At 46.5% G+C, this 27,455-nt stretch overlaps 1 protein-coding gene across 4 annotated transcripts in view; it reads right to left on the reverse strand.

Moving 5' to 3' along the window:
• LOC135521991 (cell adhesion molecule 4-like) overlaps positions 1-27,455 on the reverse strand; it is a 241,878-nt gene that overhangs the window by 45,986 nt on the left and 168,437 nt on the right. Inside the window, exon 1 of one of the 4 annotated variants that reach the window (XM_064947846.1) lies at positions 3,527-5,085. The exons of 1 other annotated variant lie outside the window; for it this stretch is intronic. In XM_064947846.1, the coding sequence (XP_064803918.1) occupies positions 3,527-3,608 (82 nt within the window). In that variant the 5' untranslated portion in view covers positions 3,609-5,085. Of the gene's footprint in view, positions 1-3,526; positions 5,089-27,455 lie in introns of those variants that run through there. 2 more of the 4 variants (XM_064947849.1, XM_064947848.1) reach the window with 2 other exon arrangements.

Raw genomic sequence — 27,455 nt, forward strand, 5'->3', positions numbered from 1 at the left:
CTTCTCACAGCTATGTTTTGACCTTCATGTTCTTTATGACCTTCAACATATTTCCATGACCCTGTTCCCTCTCTCTCTACCATTCTGCTCATCTCATCTCTCTCTCTACCACTCCCCTCATCTCATCTCTCTTTACCACTCCACTCATCTCATCTCTCTCTCTACCACTCTGCTCATTTCATCTCTCTCTCTACCACTCCCCTCATCTCATCTCTCTCTACCACTCCCCTCATCTCATCTCTCTCTCTACCACTCCCCTCATCTCATCTCTCTCTCTACCACTCCCCTCATCTCATCTCTCTCTCTACCACTCCGCTCATCTCATCTCTCTCTCTACCACTCCGCTCATCTCCTCTCTCTCTACCACTCCGCTCATCTCCTCTCTCTCTACCACTCCGCTCATCTCATCTCTCTCTCTACCAATCCGCTCATCTCATCTCTCTCTCTACCACTCCGCTCATCTCCTCTCTCTCTACCACTCCGCTCATCTCATCTCTCTCTACCACTCTGCTCATCTCATCTCTCTCTCTACCACTCCGCTCATCTCCTCTCTCTCTACCACTCCGCTCATCTCCTCTCTCTCTACCACTCCGCTCATCTCCTCTCTCTCTACCACTCCGCTCATCTCATCTCTCTCTCTACCACTCCGCTCAGCTCCTCTCTCTCTACCACTCCGCTCATCTCATCTCTCTCTCTACCACTCCACTCATCTCATCTCTCTCTACCACTCCGCTCATCTCATCTCTCTCTCTACCACTCCGCTCATCTCCTCTCTCTCTACCACTCCGCTCATCTCCTCTCTCTCTACCACTCCGCTCATCTCATCTCTCTCTCTACCACTCCGCTCATCTCATTTCTCTCTACCACTCCGCTGATCTCCTCTCTCTCTACCACTCCGCTCATCTCATCTCTCTCTCTACCACTCCGCTCATCTCATCTCTCTCTACCACTCCGCTCATCTCCTCTCTCTCTACCACTCCGCTCATCTCCTCTCTCTCTATCACTCCACTCATCTCCTCTCTCTCTACCACTCTGCTCATCTCATCTCTCTCTCTACCACTCCGCTCATCTCATTTCTCTCTACCACTCCGCTCATCTCCTCTCTCTCTACCACTCCGCTCATCTCATCTCTCTCTCTACCACTCCCCTCATCTCATCTCTCTCTACCACTCCGCTCATCTCCCTCTCTTCCAATCCCTTCTCTCTTTACCACTCTCTGTTTTCCACCAGTGTGTATGCAGTCCCTTTAAACAGGTAAAGCTGGTTAGCCATGGTGTTTATGACGAGCCGTCACAGCCCAACAGTGCACTGGCGACGACTGCCACACAAAACAAGGGCAGCTTAAGGAAAATGTACACGTTACACGTTGATACCATGCTGGAGATTCACAGCGGCCAAGAGGAGAGAGTCTTGACACCCCCCCCCCACATCAATCCCTCTACCTGGCCAGTCTCCCTCCTCCTGCTCACTGCTCACCCAAAACTGCTTCATTGGCAGGAATTATATAACCCAGCCTCCTTGCCAAGGCTAAAAAATAATTCTCTCTCTCTTTCCATCCCTCTTCCTCATTCTCTCACTCTTCTACTGTCATCTATTCCCTCCCTCCCGCCATCCCATGCCACGAACTGTCCCTGTGTAGATCCAATATGCAAATTTGGCAATCCAGATTTTGATTGGCTTGGAGGAAGTGGACGCGTTGCAGCCACGGTTATTTACAGAACATCTCTGCATATTAATACGCTGCTTGAGCCCAAATAGAATGACGACAGGATGTATTAATGGTATCAGTGGTGCTACCAGTGATCCTAATCATAGATCAAAGACCGGGGAAACACTGGCTCTCCTGCCCACAGTGATCCTAATCATAGATCAAAGACCGGGGAAACACTGGCTCTCCTGCCCACAGTGATCCTAATCATAGATCAAAGACCGGGGAAACACTGGCTCTCCTGCCCACAGTGATCCTAATCATAGATCAAAGACAGGGGAAACACTGGCTCTCCTGCCCACAGTGATCCTAATCATAGATCAAAGACAGGGGAAACACTGGCTCTCCTGCCCACAGTGATCCTAATCATAGATCAAAGACAGGGGAAACACTGGCTCTCCTGCCCACAGTGATCCTAATCATAGATCAAAGACAGGGGAAACACTGGCTCTCCTGCCCACAGTGATCCTAATCATAGATCAAAGACAGGGGAAACACTGGCTCTCCTGCCCACAGTGATCCTAATCATAGATCAAAGACCGGGAAACACTGGCTCTCCTGCCCACAGTGATCCTAATCATAGATCAAAGACAGGGGAAACACTGGCTCTCCTGCCCACAGTGATCCTAATCATAGATCAAAGACAGGGGAAACACTGGCTCTCCTGCCCACAGTGATCCTAATCATAGATCAAAGACAGGGGAAACACTGGCTCTCCTGCCCACAGTGATCCTAATCATAGATCAAAGACCGGGGAAACACTGGCTCTCCTGCCCACAGTGATCCTAATCATAGATCAAAGACCGGGGAAACACTGGCTCTCCTGCTATCCTGATTCCTGGGCTCACTGTCTTTCTGTCCCTCCCTCTTGCTTATCTTCCTTTTTCTCACTCTCTCCATCCCTCTACCAGTCTGTCTCTCTATCTCCTCTGGTCAACGTTTATTTTGTGGTGTACTTCAGAAGGCTCTCGGAGGCTGTGATCTCTCTCTCTCCAGGATAACTGTGGCCAACACGTGATAATGGGAAGATTGGGAGACCTCTCTCTCTCTCGCCTCTTTTAACTGTACTCCTCCATCCTGGGTTGTGTTTCCCCATTTCCCCAGTCCTACAGTCCCACGGGTGTATCCCTCCTCTCTATAGCACTCTGCTCATACATAATGCTCATTGGAAATTCACACCTAAATCAGAGATTTGAGAGTTCATTCACACTCTGCTTTTCTCTTGGTCCACTCTATCTTTCTGTCCCTACGTGAATTGTCTTCAATTTCCCTCTATAGCTTTTCCCCGTTTTACATGACATTTATTAAGTCTCCTGATCTTCCCATTTTCACATGTTGGCAACAATTATCCCACTGAGAGGTGAAAGATGGAGAAAGATAATCTAGATTGAGGTAGTGAGGTGAGTCAGTGTTTGTACAGATGTAGGGTCTTACATGTGAGCCAGTTTGCTACAGCAGGGAAATCCTACAGCAACAGGAAATGTGAATTATTATGTGGATTGTAAATGAATAGATATTTTTGTAGGGGGTGATACATTTTTTTGTGAGGGAAAATCAAGCCTGAAATTTCAAAGTAGAAATGACAAACTTCAGAAGCCTTTCCAAAGCTCAAATACAACCACTATCCATTTAAAATGTCCTGCATTGCAGGAAAGTTCTGCAACAGCATGACGAAATGAAGATCCTCCATCTGTATGTAAGTCAGTGTGTGTCATCATGTGTATGTGTGAATGTACAGTACGTAGATTTTCAGTGAATGCACATTGAACGTCCATTGCGCAAGTGTGTGGTGTGCACGCGCATGTGTGTGTGACTTACGCGTAAGGCAGAGCAGGAGCAGGGCACGCAGGGAGAGGGAGAGGGGGGTGGGGAGGAGGAGAGATCTCGGGCCAGGCCTCATTGTGTATTGAGCCTCAGTAGCTGTCTGATCAATGCTTCCTCTGTGACACAGGACACAGGCGCCGTACAACACAGCAGAGCAGAGCAGAGCACAACGAGGTCTGCAGTGACACACAACAAAGCCAGGGTTTTACCAGTACACAACACGCACGATTCTTCAGAGCTGCAGTCTTTTGATAAAACACCACCGATCTAACATCACCACAGCGTCGATCTAGAATGTCTTACAACGTTGCTACGAACTATCAGCACACAATTACTGCCAACCGAGCTGCTCTGCTATGTAGGACTACATAACTAAACATCAAATCAATGGAGCAAAGCAATGATACAAACCAACAGGCTTAAACAACTCAAATGGCCAAACCACAGACCAGAATCCCAACACCAAACAAACCAATATCTTTACTCTCCATCAGCCAGACAGACTCATCGGAGTAAACCATCTGAAACAAGTCATTATACTGTTTCTGTCCCCATATCTCTCAACTCGGGGCTCCATCCCCACACATGATACTTTTGACAACACAAACACGTCATCAGCTAAATTGTCTCCCACGGTTCGATATCACACATCACCGTCTCCAACTGTGATGGTAACTGCTTTACAAATGACTACAGTCTCCCTGTGTGATATAAACACCCTACAGGATCACACGTATAGCATTACTCTATAGGCTACATCTCTCTCTCTCTATCCGTCCCACTGTAGAGATGTAACATGTACGTATGTCCTCCCTCTGTATGTTTATACAGGATCACAATGTCTCTCTCTGCTGCACACGGCTGCTTCCAGTCACTGTGTTCAGTCCCTGTGTTGAGTCTCGTGTTCACTGCCCGCTCCGTCAGTGAGCTCAGTTCAGCTGCTGCGGTCCGTGTGGAGTTGGTTGTTGGTTCTGATTGGCGGCTCCTAATGCAGCAGCGGCGAGGGCCCGGCCCGGAGAGAGTGTAACTTACTGAGGGTAACCGGACTGCAGCACACACCTCGCTGAACACTGTCTGATTGAGGAGAACAGCGGTGTCATCCCCAGATTGCTACAAAGTCCTCTGCCTTCTGTCTGCAATTAGCCAGTCAATGCTACCACTACCACACCGTGGGCCCTGGCACTGTCAATGGCACTGAAGTAGCATGGAACCTCCAAGTCCCTAACAGCAACCACACCAGAACCTGACACCAAGGAAATTGCTCTGTGCTCTCTGCCGTTGAAGCTCGGAAAGGATATTGTCCCTCTGATCCAAACAAAGTAGATTCCGTGTTTTCTCTTCTTGTCTCATCCCCCTCTCTCGTTGTGGTTGTTTTGTTATCTTGTCATCCCCTCTCTCTCTATCCTCAGTCAGGTCAATATGGTGGGACAGTGCTTTAGTTTCTGGTTGTTTCCTCTTCCTTCTCCTTTTCCGCTCTGTCGTTCAGTATATGTTCAGTATATGTTCAGTATATCCCAGAGTAGTGTCAGCTGTCTATCTGTCCGTCTGTGTCTGGTTTATATAACCCCTGCTCTCCTCCCACAGCCTGCCTGCTTCGACTCTCTATCAGTGTGTGTAAGTGTGTGTGTGTTAGTCCACGGATGCATATTTAGCATTTTAGTTATTTTGTGAAGGTTTGGGGTGTGGATGCGACAATGACTGTCTTTCAGGTCAGGGAACAGTGGCTATGTCTGTAACCACCCAGCAGTCCATTCAGACAGGGTATATAGCTGGGTCTGTTAAAGATGTTTAGTGGCAAGGCCTTCTTCCCCTACAATCCCTCCAGTTGAAACCCAGAGACAGAGAGAGAGAGACAAGAGAGATAGAGAGGAAGAGAGACAAACAGAGGCCTGATAGTGGTCCTCTTTGTCCAATGACCTGTTTTATAGTCGCTGTATTAAGACAGTCCATAATGGCTGCATGTGTGTGTGTCTGTTTGTGTGTTCTCAGAACAGTGTGTGTGTCTGTATGTGTGTTCTCAGAACAGTGTGTGTGTCTGTTTGTGTGTCTGTATGTGTGTTCTCAGAACAGTGTGTGTGTGTGTCTGTATGTGTGTTCTCAGAACAGTGTGTGTGTGTGTCTGTATGTGTGTTCTCAGAACAGTGTGTGTGTGTGTGTGTCTGTTTGTGTGATTTCAGAACAGGGTGTGTGTGTGTCTGTATGTGTGTTCTCAGAACAGTGTGTGTGTCTGTATGTGTGTTCTCGGAACAGCGTGTGTGTGTGTCTGTATGTGTGTTCTCAGAACAGCGTGTGTGTGTGTCTGTATGTGTGTTCTCAGAACAGTGTGTGTGTCTGTATGTGTGTTCTCAGAACAGTGTGTGTGTGTCTGTATGTGTGTTCTCAGAACAGTGTGTGTGTGTCTGTATGTGTGTTCTCAGAACAGTGTGTGTGTGTCTGTATGTGTGTTCTCAGAACAGTGTGTGTGTCTGTACGTGTGTTCTCAGAACAGTGTGTGTGTCTGTACGTGTGTTCTCAGAACAGTGTGTGTGTGTCTGTATGTGTGTTCTCAGAACAGTGTGTGTGTGTCTGTATGCGTGTTCTCAGAACAGTGTGTGTGTGTCTGTATGTGTGTTCTCAGAACAGTGTGTGTGTGTGTGTCTGTATGCGTGTTCTCAGAACAGTGTGTGTGTGTCTGTATGCGTGTTCTCAGAACAGTGTGTGTGTGTGTCTGTATGCGTGTTCTCAGAACAGTGTGTGTGTGTCTGTATGCGTGTTCTCAGAACAGTGTGTGTGTGTCTGTATGTGTGTTCTCAGAACAGTGTGTGTGTGTGTGTCTGTATGCGTGTTCTCAGAACAGTGTGTGTGTGTGTGTCTGTATGTGTGTTCTCAGAACAGTGTGTGTGTGTGTGTCTGTATGCGTGTTCTCAGAACAGTGTGTGTGTGTCTGTATGTGTGCTATTAGAACAGTGTGTGTGTGTCTGTATGTGTGTTCTCAGAACAGTGTGTGTGTGTGTCTGTATGCGTGTTCTCAGAACAGTGTGTGTGTGTCTGTATGTGTGTTATTAGAACAGTGTGTGTGTGTCTGTATGTGTGTTATTAGAAGTGTGTGTGTCTGTATGTGTGTTATTAGAACAGTGTATGTGTGTCTGTATGTGTGTTATTAGAACAGTGTATGTGTGTCTGTATGCGTGTTATTCGAACAGTGTGTGTGTCTGTATGTGTGTTCTCAGAACAGTGTGTGTGTGTGTCTGTATGTGTGTTATTAGAACAGTGTGTGTGTGTGTCTGTATGTGTGTTATTAGAACATTGTGTGTGTCTGTATGTGTGTTATTAGAACATTGTGTGTGTCTGTATGTGTGTTATTAGAACAGTGTGTGTGTCTGTATGTGTGTTATTGGAACAGTGTGTGTGTGTATGTATGTGTGTTATTGGAACAGTGTGTGTGTCAGTATGCGTGTTATTAGAACAGTGTGTGTGTGTCTGTATGTGTGTTATTAGAACAGTGTATGCGTGTCTGTATGCATGTTATTAGAACAGTGTGTGTGTGTGTCCGTATGTGTGTTCTCAGAACAGTGTGTGTGTCTGTATGCATGTTATTAGAACAGTGTGTGTGTGTGTCTATATGTGTGTTATTAGAACAGTGTGTGTGTGTCTGTATGTGTGTTATTAGAACAGTGTGTGTGTGTCTGTATGTGTGTTATTAGAACAGTGTGTGTGTGTGTGTCTGTATGTGTGTTATTAGAACAGTGTGTGTGTATCTGTATGTGTGTTATTAGAACAGTGTGTGTGTGTCTATATGTGTGTTATTAGAACAGTGTGTGTGTGTCTGTATGTGTGTTATTAGAACAGTGTGTGTGTGTCTATATGTGTGTTATTAGAACAGTGTGTGTGTATGTATGCATGTTATTAGAACAGTGTGTGTGTGTGTGTGTCTGTATGTGTGTTATTAGAACAGTGTGTGTGTGTGTCTGTATGTGTGTTCTCAGAACAGTGTGTGTGTCTGTATGCGTGTTATTAGAACAGTGTGTGTGTCTGTATGCATGTTATTAGAACAGTGTGTGTGTGTGTCTGTATGTGTGTTATTAGAACAGTGTGTGTGTCTGTATGCATGTTATTAGCACAGTGTGTGTGTGTCTGTATGTGTGTTATTCGAACAGCGTGTGTGTGTCTGTATGTGTGTTTTCAGAACAGTGTGTGTGTGTCTGTATGTGTGTTATTAGAACAGTGTGTGTGTCTGTATGCGTGTTATTAGAACAGTGTGTGTGTGTGTGTGTCTGTATGTGTGTTATTAGAACAGTGTGTGTGTCTGTATGTGTGTTATTAGAACAGTGTGTGTGTGTCCGTATGTGTGTTATTAGAACAGTGTGTGTGTCTGTATGCGTGTTATTAGAACAGTGTGTGTGTGTGTGTCTGTATGCGTGTTATTAGAACAGTGTGTGTGTGTCTGTATGTGTGTTCTCAGAACAGTGTGTGTGTGTGTCTGTATGTGTGTTATTAGAACAGTGTGTGTGTGTCTGTATGTGTGTTATCAGAACAGTGTGTGTGAGTCTGTATGTGTGTTATTAGAACAGTGTGTGTGTCTGTATGCGTGTTATTAGAACAGTGTGTGTGTGTGTGTGTGTGTCTGTATGTGTGTTATTAGAACAGTGTGTGTGTCTGTATGTGTGTTATTAGAACAGTGTGTGTGTGTCCGTATGTGTGTTATTAGAACAGTGTGTGTGTCTGTATGCGTGTTATTAGAACAGTGTGTGTGTGTGTGTCTGTATGCGTGTTATTAGAACAGTGTGTGTGTGTGTGTCTGTATGCGTGTTATTAGAACAGTGTGTGTGTGTCTGTATGTGTGTTCTCAGAACAGTGTGTGTGTGTGTCTGTATGTGTGTTATTAGAACAGTGTGTGTGTGTCTGTATGTGTGTTATCAGAACAGTGTGTGTGAGTCTGTATGTGTGTTATTAGAACAGTGTGTGTGTCTGTATGTGTGTTATTAGAACAGTGTGTGTTTGTCTGTATGTATGTGTGTTATTAGAACAGTGTGTGTGTGTCTGTATGTGTGTTATTAGAACAGTGTGTGTGTGTCTGTATGTGTGTTATTAGAACAGTGTGTGTGTGTCTGTATGTGTGTTATTAGAACAGTGTGTGTTTGTCTGTATGTGTGTTATTAGAACAGTGTGTGTGTGTGTCTGTATGCGTGTTATTAGAACAGTGTGTGTGTGTCTGTATGCGTGTTATTTGAGCAGTGTGTGATCACAAACACACCGCCCGGGTAATGAAGGAGTGGCTTCGTAAGAAGCATTTCAAGGTCCTGGAGTGGCCTAACCAGTCTCCAGATCTCAACCCCATAGAAAATCTTTGGAGGGAGTTGAAAGTCTGTGTTACCCAGCAACAGCCCCAAAACATCACTGCTCTAGAGGAGATCTGCATGGAGGAATGGGACAAAATACCAGCAACAGTGTGTGAAAACCTTGTGAAGACTTACAGAAAACGTTTGACCTCTGTCATTGCCAACAAAGGGTATATAACAAAGTATTTAGATAAACTTTTGTTATTGACCAAATACTTATTTTCCACCATAATTTGCAAATAAATAAATAAAAAATCCTACAATGTGATTTTCAGGATTTTTTGCCCTCATTTTGTCTGTCATAGTTGAAGTGTACCTATGATGAAAATTACAGGCCTCTCTCATCTTTTTAAGTGGGAGAATTTGCACAATTGGTGGCTGACTAAATACTTTTTTGCCCCACTGTACATGTATGCTTCTAAGAAATCACAGGGTTTGCACACAGTAGGCTAGTCATTTTCTACTCCATCTGTCATAACACAAATGTATATTTGTTCTACATAACATTCAGGGGTTAACCTTTTACTGCAGTGGGCTAAGTCAGGGTCAGAAACAAAAGTATACATCTCACACATATGGTTATGGACTGAAGTGCCATGTCAGATATAGAGTTGAAATGTATTCCATTTTGAGGTTTAATCCCAATATTACACCTTAAATACATCACAGAAGACTGAATTATAACAAAACTTCAGGCGCCGACAGAGATGGCCGCCTCGCTTCGCGTTTCTAGGAAACTATGCAGTTTTTTGTTTTTTTTACGTGTTATTTCTTACATTAGTACCCCAGGTCATCTTAGGTTTCATTACATACAGTCGAGAAGAACTACTGTATATAAGATCAGCGTCAACTCACCATCAGTACGACCAAGAATATGTTTTTTGCGACGCGGATCCTGTGTTCTGCCTTACAAACAGGACAACGGAATGGATCGCATGCAGCGACCCAAAAAAATGACTCCGAAAAAGAGGGAAACGAAGCGGTCTTCTGGTCAGACTCCGGAGACGGGCACACCGTGCACCACTCCCTAGCATTCTTCTTGCCAATGTCCAGTCTCTTGACAACAAGGTTGATGAAATCCGAGCAAGGGTAGCATTCCAGAGGGACATCAGAGACTGTAACGTTCTGTGCTTCACGGAAACATGGCTCACTGGAGAGACGCTATCCGAAGCGGTGCAGCCAGCGGGTTTCTCCACGCATCGCGCCGACAGAAAAAAACACCTTTCTGGTAAGAAGAGGGGTGGGGGCGTATGCCTTATGGCTAACGAGACATGGTGCGATGAAAGAAACATACAGGAACTCAAATCCTTCTGTTAACCTGATTTAGAATTCCTCACAATCAAATGTCGACCGCATTATCTACCAAGAGAATTCTCTTCGATTATAATCACAGCCATATATATCCACCCCCCCCCCCCAAGCAGACACATCGATGGCTCTGAACGAACTTTATTTAACTCTTTGCAAACTGGAAACCATTTATCCGGAGGCTGCATTCATTGTAGCTGGGGATTTTAACAAGGCTAATCTGAAAACAAGACTCCCTAAATTTTATCAGCATATCAATTCCGCAACCAGGGGTGGAAAAACCTTGGATCACTGTTACTCTAACTTCTGCGACGCATATAAGGCCCTGCCCCGCCCCCTTTCGGAAAAGCTGACCACGACTCCATTTTACTGATACCTGCCTACAGACAAAAACTAAAACAAGAAGCTCCCACGCTGAGGTCTGTCCAACGCTGGTCTGACCAAGCTGACTCCACACTCCAAGACTGCGTCCATCACGTGGACTGGGACATGTTTCGTATTGCGTCAGATAACAACATTGACGAATACGCTGATTCGGTGTGCGAGTTCATTAGAACGTGCGTTGAAGATGTCGTTCCCATAGCAACGATTAAAACATTCCCTAACCAGAAACCGTGGATTGATGGCAGCATTCGCGTGAAACTGAAAGCGTGAACCACTGCTTTTAATCAGGGCAAGGTGTCTGGTAACATGACTGAATACAAACAGTGCAGCTATTCCCTCCGTAAGGCTATCAAACAAGCTAAGCGTCAGTACAGAGACAAAGTAGAATCTCAATTCAACGGCTCAGACACAAGAGGCATGTGGCAGGGTCTACAGTCAATCACGGACTACAGGAAGAAATCCAGCCCAGTCACGGACCAGGATGTCTTGCTCCCAGGCAGACTAAATAACTTTTTTGCCCGCTTTGAGGACAATACAGTGCCACTGACACGGCCTGCAACGAAAACATGCGGTCTCTCCTTCACTGCAGCCGAGGTGAGTAAAACATTTAAACGTGTTAACCCTCGCAAGGCTGCAGGCCCAGACGGCATCCCCAGCCGCGACCTCAGAGCATGCGCAGACCAGCTGGCTGGTGTGTTTATGGACATATTCAATCAATCCCTATACCAGTCTGCTGTTCCCACATGCTTCAAGAGGGCCACCATTGTTCCTGTTCCCAAGAAAGCTAAGGTAACTGAGCTAAACGACTACCGCCCCGTAGCACTCACTTCCGTCATCATGAAGTGCTTTGAGAGACTAGTCAAGGACCATATCACCTCCACCCTACCTGACACCCTAGACCCACTCCAATTTGCTTACCGCCCAAATAGGTCCACAGATGATGCAATCTCAACCACACTGCACACTGCCCTAACCCATCTGGACAAGAGGAATACCTATGTGAGAATGCTGTTCATCGACTACAGCTCGGCATTCAACACCATAGTACCCTCCAAAATCGTCATCAAGCTCGAGACCCTGGGTCTCGACCCCGCCCTGTGCAACTGGGTACTGGACTTCCTGACGGGCCGCCCCCAGGTGGTGAGGGTAGGTAACTCATCTCCTCCCCGCTGATCCTCAACACTGGGGCCCCACAAGGGTGCGTTCTGAGCCCTCTCCTGTACTCCCTGTTCACCCACGACTGCGTGGCCACGCACGCCTCCAACTCAATCATCAAGTTTGCGGACGACACAACAGTGGTAGGCTTGATTACCAACAACGACGAGACGGCCTACAGGGAGGAGGTGAGGGCCCTCGGAGTGTGGTGTCAGGAAAATAACCTCACACTCAACGTCAACAAAACTAAGGAGATGATTGTGGACTTCAGGAAACAGCAGAGGGAACACCCCCCTATCCACATCGATGGAACAGTAGTGGAGAGAGTAGCAAGTTTTAAGTTCCTCGGCATACACATCACAGACAAACTGAATTGGTCCACTCACACAGACAGCATTGTGAAGAAGGCGCAGCAGCGCCTCTTCAACCTCAGGAGGCTGAAGAAATTTGGCTTGTCACCAAAAGCACTCACAAACTTCTACAGATGCACAATCGAGAGCATCCTGGCGGGCTGTATCACCGCCTGGTACGGCAACTGCTCCGCCCTCAACCGTAAGGCTCTCCAGAGAGTAGTGAGGTCTGCACAACGCATCACCGGGGGCAAACTACCTGCCCTCCAGGACACCTACACCACCCGATGTTACAGGAAGGCCATAAAGATCATCAAGGACATCAACCACCCGAGCCACTGCCTGTTCACCCCGCTATCATCCAGAAGGCGAGGTCAGTACAGGTGCATCAAAGCTGAGACCGAGAGACTGAAAACAGCTTCTATCTCAAGGCCATCAGACTGTTAAACAGCCACCACTAACATTGAGTGGCTGCTGCCAACACACTGACACTGACTCAACTCCAGCCACTTTAATAATGGGAATTGATGGGAAATGATGTAAATATATCACTAGCCACTTTAAACAATGCTACCTTATATAATGTTACTTACCCTACATTATTCATCTCATATGCATACGTATATACTGCATCCTTATGTAATACATGTATCACTAGCCACTTTAACTATGCCACTGTTTACATACTCATCTCATATGTTTATACTGTACTCGATACCATCTACTGTATCTTGCCTATGCTGCTCTGTACCATCACTCATTCATATATCCTTATGTACATATTCTTTATCCCCTTACACTGTGTATAAGACAGTAGTTTAGGAATTGTTAGTTAGATTACTTGTTGGTTATTACTGCATTGTCGGAACTAGAAGCACAAGCATTTCGCTACACTCGCATTAACATCTGCTAACCATGTGTATGTGACAAATAAAATTTGATTTGATTTGACCTTTTGACATAGAAACACTTGATTTTTTTGGTGCAAAAAAAGAACAACGTTTATTAAATGATGAAATTTGGAAAAATATGAAAAACATTCAACCCATGGGGCCACGAGATCATTTGACTGCATGGAAGTGAGACATGCCTTGCTTAAGGGCACAACAGCATATGGTACCTTGGATTGCAAGGTGACATTTTCCTTGGCTTCATCTCCACCTCTCTAACCACTAGGATACTACTGACCACCCCTAGGCCAGGTCGAGCATGCAGTTACTCACCATAACCAAGTCCAAAACACCCCACTGCAAAACCACTGGGGAGGAAAACATTCCACAGTGGTATGCTGTGTTGTACTAACTAAATATGAGTCGGCTACTGCCCCCACCAGTACCTCACTGCTCCAGTCCCTGAACAGTTCAGATGAACCTCCCTCTGTCACCATATTCATATTCCACACAACACTAATGTATTCAATTAGACATGCTCTCGCATTATGATACAGTTATCTGTGTGTGCGTGCGTGCGTGCGTGTGTCTACTCGTGCAAGTGTGTATGAGTGTGTTTTGTCGCAGTGTGCGGAAAGCCAATGCTGTCCCCATCCCTCTCCCCCAGTTCCTCGTCCAAATCAAATGTGTTATGGGCTTCATTGGCAACACAATGGAATAAGTGATGCCAAAGCACTTAAGGGGCTTAAATCAGCGGTGTGATGAAAATATTAAGCACTCCAACATCCTTCCTTCCAACATCCTTCCTTCCAACATCCTTCCTTCCAACATCCTTCCACGGTTCCCCGGCTGCTTAAGCATGGCGGTGAAGTCACCTCCAGCATTTAATACCGTAGATATTAAAAGAGTAAGTGCTCTCACTACCATGGATACACTACCTGTACGGAGGCAGGCAGTGCCCGTGGCTGAGCATGGTGTGTGTGTGTGTGTATGTGTGTGTGTGTGTGTGTGTGTGTGTGTGTGAGGTAGGGGGTTGTGGGATATCTCTGAATCAGCAGTTGGGGCTGGTTCTGGCTGAGCGTCTGATGCACAAGATCCTATCAGTTCATCTGCGATAAAATGTCTCTTCTGTCCTTAAGGCTGTTCTTGGTAAAAATGGAAGTTCACCCATAAGATGATTGGTGTGTGTGTGCATGAGTGTGAGTGTGTGTGTGTGTGTGTGTGTGTGTGTGTGTGTGATACAGTAACTCTGTAGGAGGAAGGAGGTGTAGGTGTTTGTTGCTTGGTGATTGGAGATGGAGCGAGAAGAGAGTGAGAACTGTCTCTTCGTATGTGTGTGAGAGTGAGAGGGGAACTGTCTATTTGTATGTGTGTGAGAGTGGGAGGGGGACTGTCTATTTGTATGTGTGTGAGAGTGAGAGGGGAACTGTCTATTTGTATGTGTGTGAGAGTGAGAGGGGAACTGTCTATTTGTATGTGTGTGAGAGTGAGAGGGGAACTGTCTATTTGTATGTGTGTGAGAGTGGGAGGGGGACTGTCTCTTCGTATGTGTGTGAGAGTGAGAGGGGAACTGTCTATTTGTATGTGTGTGAGAGTGAGAGGGGAACTGTCTATTTGTATGTGTGTGAGAGTGAGAGGGGAACTGTCTATTTGTATGTGTGTGAGTGAGAGGGGAACTGTCTATTTGTATGTGTGTGAGAGTGAGAGGGAAACTGTCTATTTGTATGTGTGTGAGAGTGAGAGGGGAACTGTCTATTTGTATGTGTGAGAGTGAGAGGGGAACTGTCTATTTGTATGTGTGTGAGAGTGAGAGGGGAACTGTCTATTTGTATGTGTGTGAGAGTGAGAGGGGGACTGTCTCTTCGTATGTGTGAGAGTGAGAGGGGAACTGTCTATTTGTATGTGTGTGAGAGTGAGAGGGGAACTGTCTATTTGTATGTGTGTGAGAGTGAGAGGGGGACTGTCTCTTCGTATGTGTGAGAGTGAGAGGGGAACTGTCTATTTGTATGTGTGTGAGAGTGAGAGGGGAACTGTCTATTTGTATGTGTGTGAGAGTGAGAGGGGAACTGTCTATTTGTATGTGTGAGAGTGAGAGGGGAACTGTCTATTTGTATGTGTGTGAGAGTGAGAGGGGAACTGTCTATTTGTATGTGTGTGAGAGTGAGAGGGGAACTGTCTATTTGTATGTGTGTGAGAGTGAGAGGGGGATTGTCTCTTCGTATGTGTGAGAGTGAGAGGGGAACTGTCTATTTGTATGTGTGTGAGAGTGAGAGGGGAACTGTCTATTTGTATGTGTGTGAGAGTGAGAGGGGAACTGTCTTTGTATGTGTGTGAGTGAGAGGGGAACTGTCTATTTGTATGTGTGTGAGTGAGAGGGGAACTGTCTATTTGTGTGTGTGTGAGAGTGAAAGGGGAACTGTCTATTTGTATGTGTGTGAGTGAGAGGGGAACTGTCTATTTGTATGTGTGTGAGAGTGAGAGGGGAACTGTCTATTTGTATGTGTGAGAGTGAGAGGGGGACTGTCTATTTGTATGTGTGTGAGAGTGAGAGGGGAACTGTCTATTTGTATGTGTGTGAGAGTGAGAGGGGGACTGTCTATTTGTATGTGTGAGAGTGAGAGGGGGACTGTCTATTTGTATGTGTGTGAGAGTGAGAGGGGAACTGTCTATTTGTATGTGTGTGAGAGTGAGAGGGGGACAGTCTATTTGTATGTGTGAGAGTGAGAGGGGAACTGTCTATTTGTATGTGTGAGAGTGAGAGGGGGACTGTCTATTTGTATGTGTGAGAGTGAGAGGGGGACTGTCTATTTGTATGTGTGTGAGAGTGAGAGGGGAACTGTCTATTTGTATGTGTGTGAGAGTGAGAGGGGGACTGTCTCTTTGTATGTGTGTGAGAGTGAGAGGGGGACTGTCTCTTTGTATGTGTGTGAGAGTGAGAGCAATAACACGTGTGGGTGTGTGTGTGTGTATGACGTGCGTGTGTGAGCATGCACATACACGAGTGTGTGTCTATGCCTAAGCACATACATCACATGACAGTCCCCACCTCTCTCTGTTGTTTGTCTCTCTCTCTCTACAGCCACAGCTCCAGCTAATGTTAACGCCGCTCCTGCAGCCATGATGTAATCCAACACGTTCTCTGTCACCTGCTCTCATTAGAAAAGTCAGCAACACAGTGTATGGATACTACTAAACCCTGCATTTAACAGCCACTACTCAGCCTGTACACCACAACACATCGATCCCAGTCTACATGGCAATTGAAGAAGATCTGCTGCAGTCAAAGCAGCAGGTTTAATCCAGAGCTCCAACAACTCCTCTAGTGTGAGGTGTTATCTGTCCACACAGAGAAACCTGTGGTGAGGATGCCTGGTTATCCCTGTTCTACCTACCATCCTGAGGTGAGCTAAGCTTCTCCACCCTCTGTGAGCTGGGCAGACAGGCCGGTGTGTGTATAGGGGGGTGTTGTGTGTGTCAGGGCCCATGCTTATGTTGCCGAATGAGGAGTGCCTTTATGTTGCTGCGTGCTACATGGTGTGTGACGAAGCTGGTAGGAGTCGAGGGTGGGTTCATTGTGGTGATAGATGTAGCTGGTAGGAGTCGAGGGTGGGTTCATTGTGGTGTGTGACGTAGCTGGTAGGGGTCGAGGGTGGGTTCATTGTGGTGATAGATGTAGCTGGTAGGAGTCGAGGGTGGGTTCATTGTGGTGTGTGACGTAGCTGGTAGGGGTCGAGGGTGGGTTCATTGTGGTGATAGATGTAGCTGGTAGAGGGTTGAGGGTGGGTTCAATGTGGTGTGTGATGTAGCTGGTAGGGGTCGAGGGTGGGTTCATTGTGGTGTGTGACGTAGCTGGTAGGTGTCGAGGGTGGGTTCATTGTGGTGTGTGACGTAGCTGGTAGGGGTCGAGGGTGGGTTCATTGTGGTGTGTGACGGAGCTGGTAGGTGTCGAGGGTGGGTTCATTGTGGTGTGTGATGTAGCTGGTAGGGGTCGAGGGTGGGTTCATTGTGGTGTGTGACGTAGCTGGTAGGGGTCGAAGGTGGATTCATTGTGGTCTGTGACGGAGATGGTAGGGGTCGAGGGTGGGTTCATTGTGGTGTGCTAACCAGGAGGTGGGTGAGTAGTTGTTTATTTTCACTGGGTCTTGGTATGCCACCTCTGCAGGGTACACTTGCCAACACCTTGCCCCCATTCTGCCAATTCGGAGCCAAGTTAACAATGTGATAATATCTCTGTGGATGATATCATCTTTCCTTTCTCTGACTGCCTCAATGGACTTCTTTATGACTCTATCGCCATCTCTTCCCCTCAGTCTCTCTCTCTCGCTCTCTCTCTCTCTCTGAAAATCACAGACTCATCAGTTTCCTGGCCCTGTTCCTGACGGGTGAACTCGCAAGGAGAATATTAACGAACCTCCTCGGCCAATTAACACCTAGCTCACATAACAACCTTTATACCGCCAAACACGCACGCACGCACACTCATGCTGTGCCGAGGAGTAAAGGAACAGAGAGAGAGGGACACTTATAGAGTGTGGAGAGAGAAAGAAAGAGAGAGAGAAGGAAAGAGAGAGAGAGAGTTAATTGGTTAACAGTATGCATATACAGTATACACACACACACACACACACACACACACACACACACACACACACACACACACACACAAAACACCATAGCAATAAACTATGAAACATGTCCAGAGACAGACAGGCAGAGAGACCAGGTTAAGGGATGGACATATGAGAGAGAGGAGTGTGAATGATAATGACAGAGGAGAGAGAGGAGGGTGAATGATAATGACAGAGGAGAGAGAGGAGGGTGAATGATAATGACACCGGAGACATGAGTGTGAATGATAATGACAGATGAGAGAGAGGAGTGTGAATGATAATGACAGGGGAGAGAGAGGAGGGTGAATGATAATGACAGAGGAGACATGAGTGTGAATGATAATGACATAGGAGACAGAGGAGTGTGAATGACAATGCCAGAGGAGAGAGAGGAGTGTGAATGATAATGACAGAGGAGAGAGGAGGGTGAATGATAATGACAGAGGAGAGAGAGGAGTGTGTATGATAATGACAGAGGTGAGAGGAGTGTGTATGATAATGACAGAGGGAAGAGAGGAGTGTGAATGATAATGACAGAGGAGAGAGAGGAGGGTGAATGATAATGACAGAGGAGAGAGAGGAGTGTGAATGATAATGACAGAGGAGAGAGAGGAGTGTGAATGATAATGACAGAGGAGAGAGAGGAGGGTGAATGATAATGACAGAGGAGAGAGATGAGTGTGTATGATAACGATAGAGGAGAGAGAGGAGTGTGAATGATAATGACAGAGGAGAGAGATGAGTGTGAATGATAATGACAGAGGAGAGAGAATAGGGTGAATGATAATGACATAGGAGACATAGGAGGGTGAATGATAATGACAGGAGAGAGAGGAGTGTGTATGATAATGACAGAGGAGAGAGGAGTGTGTATGATAATGACAGAGGAGAGAGGAGTGTGTATGATAATGACAGAGGAGAGAGAGGAGGGTGAATGATAATGACAGAGGAGAGAGGAGTGTGTATGATAATGACAGAGGAGAGAGGAGTGTGTATGATAATGACAGAGGAGAGAGAGGAGTGTGTATGACAGAAGCAGTAATGTGAAACAGAAGAGAAGGAGGCATAGCGATGAAAGAGATAGAAAAGTAGGGAATATGTTAACAGGGATGGAGATAAAGGGAAAGCTTCCCAATGCTGACAGAGTAGTGAGGCCTGTTTAGTAGAGGAAAGGGTGAGCAGGCTGACAGAGTAGTGAGGCCTGTTTAGTAGAGGAAAGGGTGAGCAGGCTAACAGAGAAGTGAGGCCTGTTTAGTAGAGGAAAGGGTGAGCAGGCTAACAGAGAAGTGAGGCCTGTTTAGTAGAGGAAAGGGTGAGCAGGCTAACAGAGAAGTGAGGCCTGTTTAGTAGAGGAAAGGGTGAGCAGGCTAACAGAGAAGTGAGGCCTGTTTAGTAGAGGAAAGGGTGAGCAGGCTAACAGAGAAGTGAGGCCTGTTTAGTAGAGGAAAGGGTGAGCAGGCTAACAGAGAAGTGAGGCCTGTTTAGTAGAGGAAAGGGTGAGCAGGCTGACAGAGTAGTGAGGCCTGTTTAGTAGAGGAAAGGGTGAGCAGGCTAACAGAGAAGTGAGGCCTGTTTAGTAGAGGAAAGGGTGAGCAGGCTGACAGAGAAGTGAGGCCTGTTTAGTAGAGGAAAGGGTGAGCAGGCCTGTTTAGTAGAGGAAAGGGTGAGCAGGCTGACAGAGTAGTGAGGCCTGTTTAGTAGAGGAAAGGGTGAGCAGGCTGTCAGAGTAGTGAGGCCTGTTTAGTAGAGGAAAGGGTGAGCAGGCTAACAGAGAAGTGAGGCCTGTTTAGTAGAGGAAAGGGTGAGCAGGCTGACAGAGAAGTGAGGCCTGTTTAGTAGAGGAAAGGGTGAGCAGGCCTGTTTAGTAGAGGAAAGGGTGAGCAGGCCTGTTTAGTAGAGGAAAGGGTGAGCAGGCCTGTTTAGTAGAGGAAAGGGTGAGCAGGCCTGTTTAGTAGAGGAAAGGGTGAGCAGGCCTGTTTAGTAGAGGAAAGGGTGAGCAGGCTAACAGAGAAGTGAGGCCTGTTTAGTAGAGGAAAGGGTGAGCAGGCTGTCAGAGTAGTGAGGCCTGTTTAGTAGAGGAAAGGGTGAGCAGGCTGAAAAGGCAGAGGGCAGAAATGAGGAAAAAGTGATTGAGATTAAATCATTAGAAAGGCCTACTTGCAGAGTTCATAGAAATATGCAAATCCACTTAATTTTACTTTGGCTTTCTCAGCCACTTTCATATCACATTATCCCTTCTTCTGTCAATCTCACATTAACACTTCTTCTGTCAATCTCACATTACCCATTCCACTGTCAATCTCACATTACCCCTTCCACTGTCAATCTCACATTACCCCTTCCACTGTCAATCTCAAATTACCCCTTACACTGTCAACTTCACATTACCCCGCCCACTGTCAATCTCACATAACACCTTCCACTGTCAACCTCACATTACCCCTTCCACTGTCAACCTCACATTACCCCTTCCACTGTCAACCTCACATTACCCCTTCCACTGTCAATCTCACATTACCCCTTCCACTGTCAAGCTCACATTACCCCTTCCACTGTCAATCTCACATTACCTTTTCCACTGTCAATCTCACATCACCCCTTCCACTGTCAATCTCACTTTACCCCTTCCACTGTCAATCTCACATTACCCCTTACACTGTCAATATCACATTACCCCTTACACTGTCAATCTCACATTACCCCTTCCACTGTCAATCTTACATTACCCCTTCCACTGTCAATCTCACATTACCCCTTCCACTGTCAATCTCACATTACACCTTCCACTGTCAATCTTACATTACCCCTTCCACTGTCAATCTCACATTACCCCTTCCACTGTCAATCTCACATTCCACCTTCCACTGTCAATCTCACATTACCCCTTCCACTGTCAATCTCACATTACCCCTTCCACTGTCAATCTCACATTACCCCTTCCACTGTCAATCTCACATTACCCCTTCCACTGTCAATCTCACATTACACCTTCCACTGTCAACCTCACATTGCCCCTTCCACTGTCAATCTCACATTCCACCTTCCACTGTCAATCTCACATTCCACCTTCCACTGTCAATCTCACATTCCACCTTCCACTGTCAATCTCACATTCCACCTTCCAAGGTCAATCTCACATTCCACCTTCCACTGTCAATCTCACATTCCACCTTCCACTGTCAATCTCACATTACCCCTTCCACTGTCAATCTCACATTACCCCTTCCACTGTCAATCTCACATTACACCTTCCACTGTCAACCTCACATTGCCCCTTCCACTGTCAATCTCACATTCCACCTTCCACTGTCAATCTCACATTCCACCTTCCACTGTCAATCTCACATTCCACCTTCCACTGTCAATCTCACATTACCCCTTCCACTGTCAATCTCACATTCCACCTTCCACTGTCAATCTCACATTCCACCTTCCACTGTCAATCTCACATTACCCCTTCCACTGTCAATCTCACATTACCCCTTCCACTGTCAATCACACATTACCCCTTCCACTGTCAATCTCACATTACCCCTTCCACTGTCAATCTCACATTACCCCTTCCACTGTCAATGTCACATTACCCCTTCCACTGTCAATGTCACATTCCACCTTCCACCTTCTACTGTCAATCTCACATTACCCCTTCCACTGTCAATCGCACATTACCCCTTCCACTGTCAATCGCACATTACCCCTTCCACTGTCAATCTCACATTCCACCTTCCACTGTCAATCTCACATTCCACCTTCCACTGTCAATCTCACATTACCCCTTCCACTGTCAATCTCACATTACCTCTTCCACTGTCAATCTCACATCACCCCTTCCACTGTCAATCTCACATTACCCCTTCCACTGTCGATCTCACATTCCACCTTCCACCTTCCACTGTCAATCTCACATGACCACCTCTGTCAATCTCACATGACCCATTCTGTCAATCTCACATTACCCCTTCGGTCAATCTCACATTACCCCTTCCACTGTCAATCTCACATTACCTCTTCCACTGTCAATCTCACATCACCCCTTCCACTGTCAATCTCACATTACCTCTTCCACTGTCAATCTCACTTTACCCCTTCCACTGTCAATCTCACATTACCCCTTTCACTGTCAACCTCACATTACCCCTTCCACTGTCAATCTCACATTACCCCTTCCACTGTCAAGCTCACATTACCCCTTCCACTGTCAATCTCACATTACCTTTTCCACTGTCAATCTCACATCACCCCTTCCACTGTCAATCTCACTTTACCCCTTCCACTGTCAATCTCACATTACCCCTTACACTGTCAATATCACATTACCCCTTACACTGTCAATCTCACATTACCCCTTCCACTGTCAATCTTACATTACCCCTTCCACTGTCAATCTCACATTACCCCTTCCACTGTCAATCTCACATTACACCTTCCACTGTCAACCTCACATTGCCCCTTCCACTGTCAATCTCACATTCCACCTTCCACTGTCAATCTCACATTCCACCTTCCACTGTCAATCTCACATTACCCCTTCCACTGTCAATCTCACATTACCCCTTCCACTGTCAATCTCACATTACACCTTCCACTGTCAACCTCACATTGCCCCTTCCACTGTCAATCTCACATTCCACCTTCCACTGTCAATCTCACATTCCACCTTCCACTGTCAATCTCACATTCCACCTTCCACTGTCAATCTCAAATTCCACCTTCCACTGTCAATCTCACATTCCACCTTCCACTGTCAATCTCACATTCCACCTTCCACTGTCAATCTCACATTACCCCTTCCACTGTCAATCACACATTACCCCTTCCACTGTCAATCTCACATTACCCCTTCCACTGTCAATCTCACATTACCCCTTCCACTGTCAATCTCACATTACCCCTTCCACTGTCAATCTCACATTCCACCTCCCACCTTCCACTGTCAGTCTCACATTACCCCTTCTGTCAATCTCACATGACCCCTTCTGTCAATCTCACATTACCCCTTCGGTCAATCTCACATTACCCCTTCCACTGTCAAACTCACATTACCCCTTCCACTGTCAATCTCACATTACCCCTTCCACTGTCAAACTCACATTACCCCTTCCACTGTCAATCTCACATTACCCCTTCCACTGTCAAACTCACATTACCCCTTCCACTGTCAATCTCACATTACCCCTTCCACTGTCAATCTCACATTACACCTTCCACTGTCAATCTCACATTACCCCTTCCACTGTCAATCTCACATTACCCCTTCCACTGTCAATCTCACATTACCCCTTCCACTGTCAAGCTCACATTACCCCTTCCACTGTCAATCTGACATTACCCCTTCCACTGTCAATCTCACTCTCTGACGCTCTCCCTCATTGTCTCTCTCTCTCTTATCACTCCTCCTCCCCCTTCCTCTTTCATTCTTATTACTCTCAATCTCACTCACTCACTCTTCCCTTCACTCTCTCTCCCTCTCTCTCTTGTACTCACTCTCTCTTTCTCCCCTTTCCTCGTTCATTGTTATTACTCACAATCTCACTCACTCTCTCTATCCCACTCTCTCTCTCATTCTCCTTATTAAAGCAGTGTTCATTTTAATATACTGAAGTTAATATACTGTAAGTATGTCAGCTCAATTACTCACAATCTTTACATCCTAGTGGCACTGAGTAAGTCTGTATGTTTGTGTGTGTGAGTGCAGGGATTATGGATTATAAAATTCACCATAGAAAAAGACAGCTGTCCTTCCTAATGACAATCTGTCACCACTCTCTTTGTCACGTCTCTCACCTCTTCTCATCCCTCGCTTTGTCTTTTCATGGCCATCCAACACTGTGTCCACTCCCCTCCTCTTAAGGCATCATTCCAGGGGCCCTTCTCCCACCAAGGTGACCCTACCTCCCACGCGACCACTCAAAAATACTGCCACATATTTCACTACAAAATAACACAAGGTATTTACAGCTGCCTGCAACAATATGATCTATCTCCTGCTTGCTTTTTTCTCCCTCTCCATCTGCCTTAGGCTGTTTTATCCATCTGCCTTAGGTTGTTTTATCCATCTGCCTTAGGCTGTTTTATCCATCTGCCTTAGGCTGTTTGAAGTCATTAATAGTGAGGAAAAACACTGCTATATTTACCTAGCGGTTAGAGCGTTGGGCCTGTAACCGAAAGGTTGCTGGTTTGAATCCCTGAGCTGGCTAGGTTAAAACATCTTCCGATATGCCCTTGAGAAAGGCAATTACCCCTAGCTGCTCCAGGGTCCCTGTCAATAACAACATGCCTGGCCGTGACCACACTCTCTGAGGGCGTCTTTAATTTAATTTACATTTTATTTCACCTTTATTTAACCACGTAGGCTAGTTGAGAACAAGTTCTCATTTACAACTGTGACCTGGCCAAGATTAAGCAAAGCAGTTCAACAAATACAACAACACAGAGTTGCACATGGAATAAACAAACATACAGTCAATAATACAATAGAGAAAGTATATATTCAGTGTGTGAAAATGAGGTAGGATAAGGGGAGTGAGGCAATAAATAGCACATAGTGGCAAAATTCTTACAGTATGGCAAAGTAAACACTGGGGTGATAGATGTGCAGAAGATGAGTGTGCAAGTAGCAGTACTGGGGTGCAAAGGAGAAAAATTAATAAAATAAATAACAAAATGGTGATGAGGTAGTTGGATGGGCTATTTACAGATTGGCTATGTACAAGTGCAGTGATTTGCGAGCTGCTCTGACAGCTGGTGCTTAAAGCTAGTGAGGGAGATATGAGTCTCCAGCTTCAGTGATTTTTGCAGTTCGTTCCAGTCATTGGCAGCAGAGAACTGGAAGGAAAGGCGGCCGAAGGAGGAATTGGCTTTGGGGGTGACCATAGAGATATACCTGCTGGAGCGCTTGCTACGGGTGGGTGCTGCTATAGTGAGCAGTGAGCTGAGAAAAGACGGGGCAACAACTTATAGATGACCTGGAGACAATGGGTTTGGCGACGAATATGAAGCGAGGGCCAGCCAATGAGAGCGTACATGTCGCAGTGGTGGGTAGTGTATGGGGCTTTGGTGACAAAACGGATGGCACTGTGATAGACTGCATCCAATTTGCTGAGTAGAGTGTTGGAGGCTATTTTGTAAATTACATCGCCAAAGTCAAGGATCGGTAGGATAGTCAGTTGTGCTAGGTCTCGGGGGATATGCAAAAAAATAATAATTTCCAATTCACATGCATATAATACACACTTGTACATGTGTGAAATAGGACAAATGTAAGTACCTATGTAAGTAATAAGCCTCTCATCAATGCCCTTTACACGCTGAGAAAAACACAGTGAACACACAGTACACACAAACCCTGCCATTCTGACTCATTGTTGTTGTGTTGAGGACGTGGTGGGATGGTTCCTATCATTTCCATTTAGTCTAAAGTATAGCAGATTCCTCTGAGGGTGGTAATGATAGTGATTACACACCTCTACCTGTGTTAGCCAATCACACACACACACCACACTGCTCAGCTGGGCACCTCCCATCACTCACATCCTCACACCCCCAGGCATTGGCATACACACTTAGCTACAAATACAAATCTGTGCACACACACACTAACACAAGCACTTACAAACACGCAGACACACAAACATACACAAATATCCTTCTAATCCTTTTTCCGCAGCCAACTCCCCACACATCCATCGCCTAGCAACCTATCAGCAGACACCCTCACCTCTAGACCCCTGCCTCACATTCTGAATGGCAGCCAATCAGGTGAGCCACTCCCCTGGGGGATACCACTGTGATCAAAAGGTAGGGGTGGGGGACCGGGTGCTTGGGTTGCAGATATGGTCAAACACTGAAAATGTCAGTATGTCTATCCTTCACTTTCTCTCTCGTTCTGCTTTTCATTCTCTTTCTCTCCCTCCATTCTTTCTCGTTGCCTCTCTTTCCCCTTCTTTCCCTCACTCTCTCACCTTTCCATCATTCCTTCTACCTCACTTCCTCTCTCTCTCTCTCTCTCTCCCTCTCCCCCCCCTCTCTCCTATCTATCCATGTCTATTCCTGTGCCTCAGCTGTCTTTTCCATCATCTAGATTTCTCTCTGGTGTGCTCTTCTTTTTCACCTCATCACTTTGCTACCCCCCTTCCTTCACCCCTTTCCCTTCTTCCTTTGCTTTCCTTGACTCTCCCCCCATCTCCATATCGCTCTCCTGCTCTCCTTTCCCCCCTCCATCACACTGTCTCAGTCTTTCCCTCCCTGACTCTCTCATCCTCCTCTCAACCTCTCTCTCCTGCTCTCCCTTCCCCCCTCCGTCACACTGTCTCAGTCTTTCCCTCTCTGACTCTCTCATCCTCCTCTCAACCTCTCTCTCCTGCTCTCCCTTCCCCCCTCCGTCACACTGTCTCAGTCTTTCCCTCCCTGACTCTCTCATCCTCCTCTCAACCTCTCTCTCCTGCTCTCCCTTCCCCCCTCCGTCACACTGTCTCAGTCTTTCCCTCCCTGACTCTCTCATCCTCCTCTCAACCTCTCTCTCCTGCTCTCCCTTTCCCCCTCCGTCACACTGTCTCAGTCTTTCCCTCTCTGACTCTCTCATCCTCCTCTCAACCTCTCTCTTCTGCTCTCCCTTACCCCCTCCATCACAGTGTCAGTAGTTACCTCTCTGACTCTCTCATCCTCCTCTCTACCTCTCTCTCCTGCACCTTGCTCCCCCTCCCCTCTATCTTTCTCTTCTTCTCATCTCTAACACTGTCACACACTTTCTATCATAGACACCCGTTATCTTTCTCTCTGTCCCCATCTCACACCCTCTGCCTCTCTCTCTCTTCGTCACCATCTCTCTCTTTCTCCCTCTCTCCCTTCGTCATTAGTATGTTGGCTGTGTCCTGTAGTGATTGTGGTGAGCGTTGGGCCAGAGTTCAGGGAGAGGACAGGAGGAGCATAGCAGGTGCTGGGTGGACACTGATAACACACACACACACACACAATGAGAGACACACACACACTAAGAGAGTCACAGACACACACAGAAATGTGATCAGACACGCAGACAAATAATATAAACTGAGCTTGAGGCATATACACACCCACTACCACACCCAGACCACACCCTCTGCACTGGCACTACTACAATAGTATAGCAATGGTATGCTGAGTCAGGCGTCGACTCTATCTCTGTATCACTTTATCTGTTTATAATTGGTCTTTATCTCGCTTGTATTCTCTGCCACACACACACACACACACACACACACACACACACACACACACACACACACACACACACACACACACACACACACACACACACACACACACACACACACACACACATCATCATCATCATCTCTCCTGATAGGTTTCTCCCTCAGGCCAAAAGAGCCCCATATGAGCCGACCCCTGTAGTTTCTGCTGACTCTGATCTAACACACTGACACACAGAGAGAGGCCTGGGGAGTGTGAGTGTGTGCGTGTGTCCGTGTTAGTGTGTGTGTCCGTGTGTGTGTGTGTGTGTCCGTGTGTGAGTGTGCATGTGTGCACATCTGTGAGAGAAAGGTGTGTGTGTGGGAGAGAATGTGTGTGTGAAAGTCCATGAGTCCCACAGTGCCTAAGATATCATGAAGTCTCATGCAGCTTCACTATGACACCCCATACACTCACAGAGACTAGAGATCCCTGCTGTCAAGGAGGGAGGGAGGGGGGAGGGAGGGGGGAGGGAGGGAGAGGGGGAGAGAGAGGAGTGACAGATAAAACAGTAGATTGAGAAGGGAGGATGGTGAATCAGACAGAGACATAGAGAAGTCGACAGAAGTAGGGATAGATAGAGATCGGGAGATTGAGAGAGAGAGAGAAAGACATCAACAGAGAGGGTAAGAAAGAGGGGATAGCCAGGGCAATTAGAGGAAGAGAGGGAGAGAGAGTCA

This window comes from Oncorhynchus masou, chromosome 30 (genome assembly GCF_036934945.1).
Source record: "Oncorhynchus masou masou isolate Uvic2021 chromosome 30, UVic_Omas_1.1, whole genome shotgun sequence".
Classification (NCBI taxonomy): Eukaryota; Metazoa; Chordata; class Actinopteri; order Salmoniformes; family Salmonidae; genus Oncorhynchus; species Oncorhynchus masou.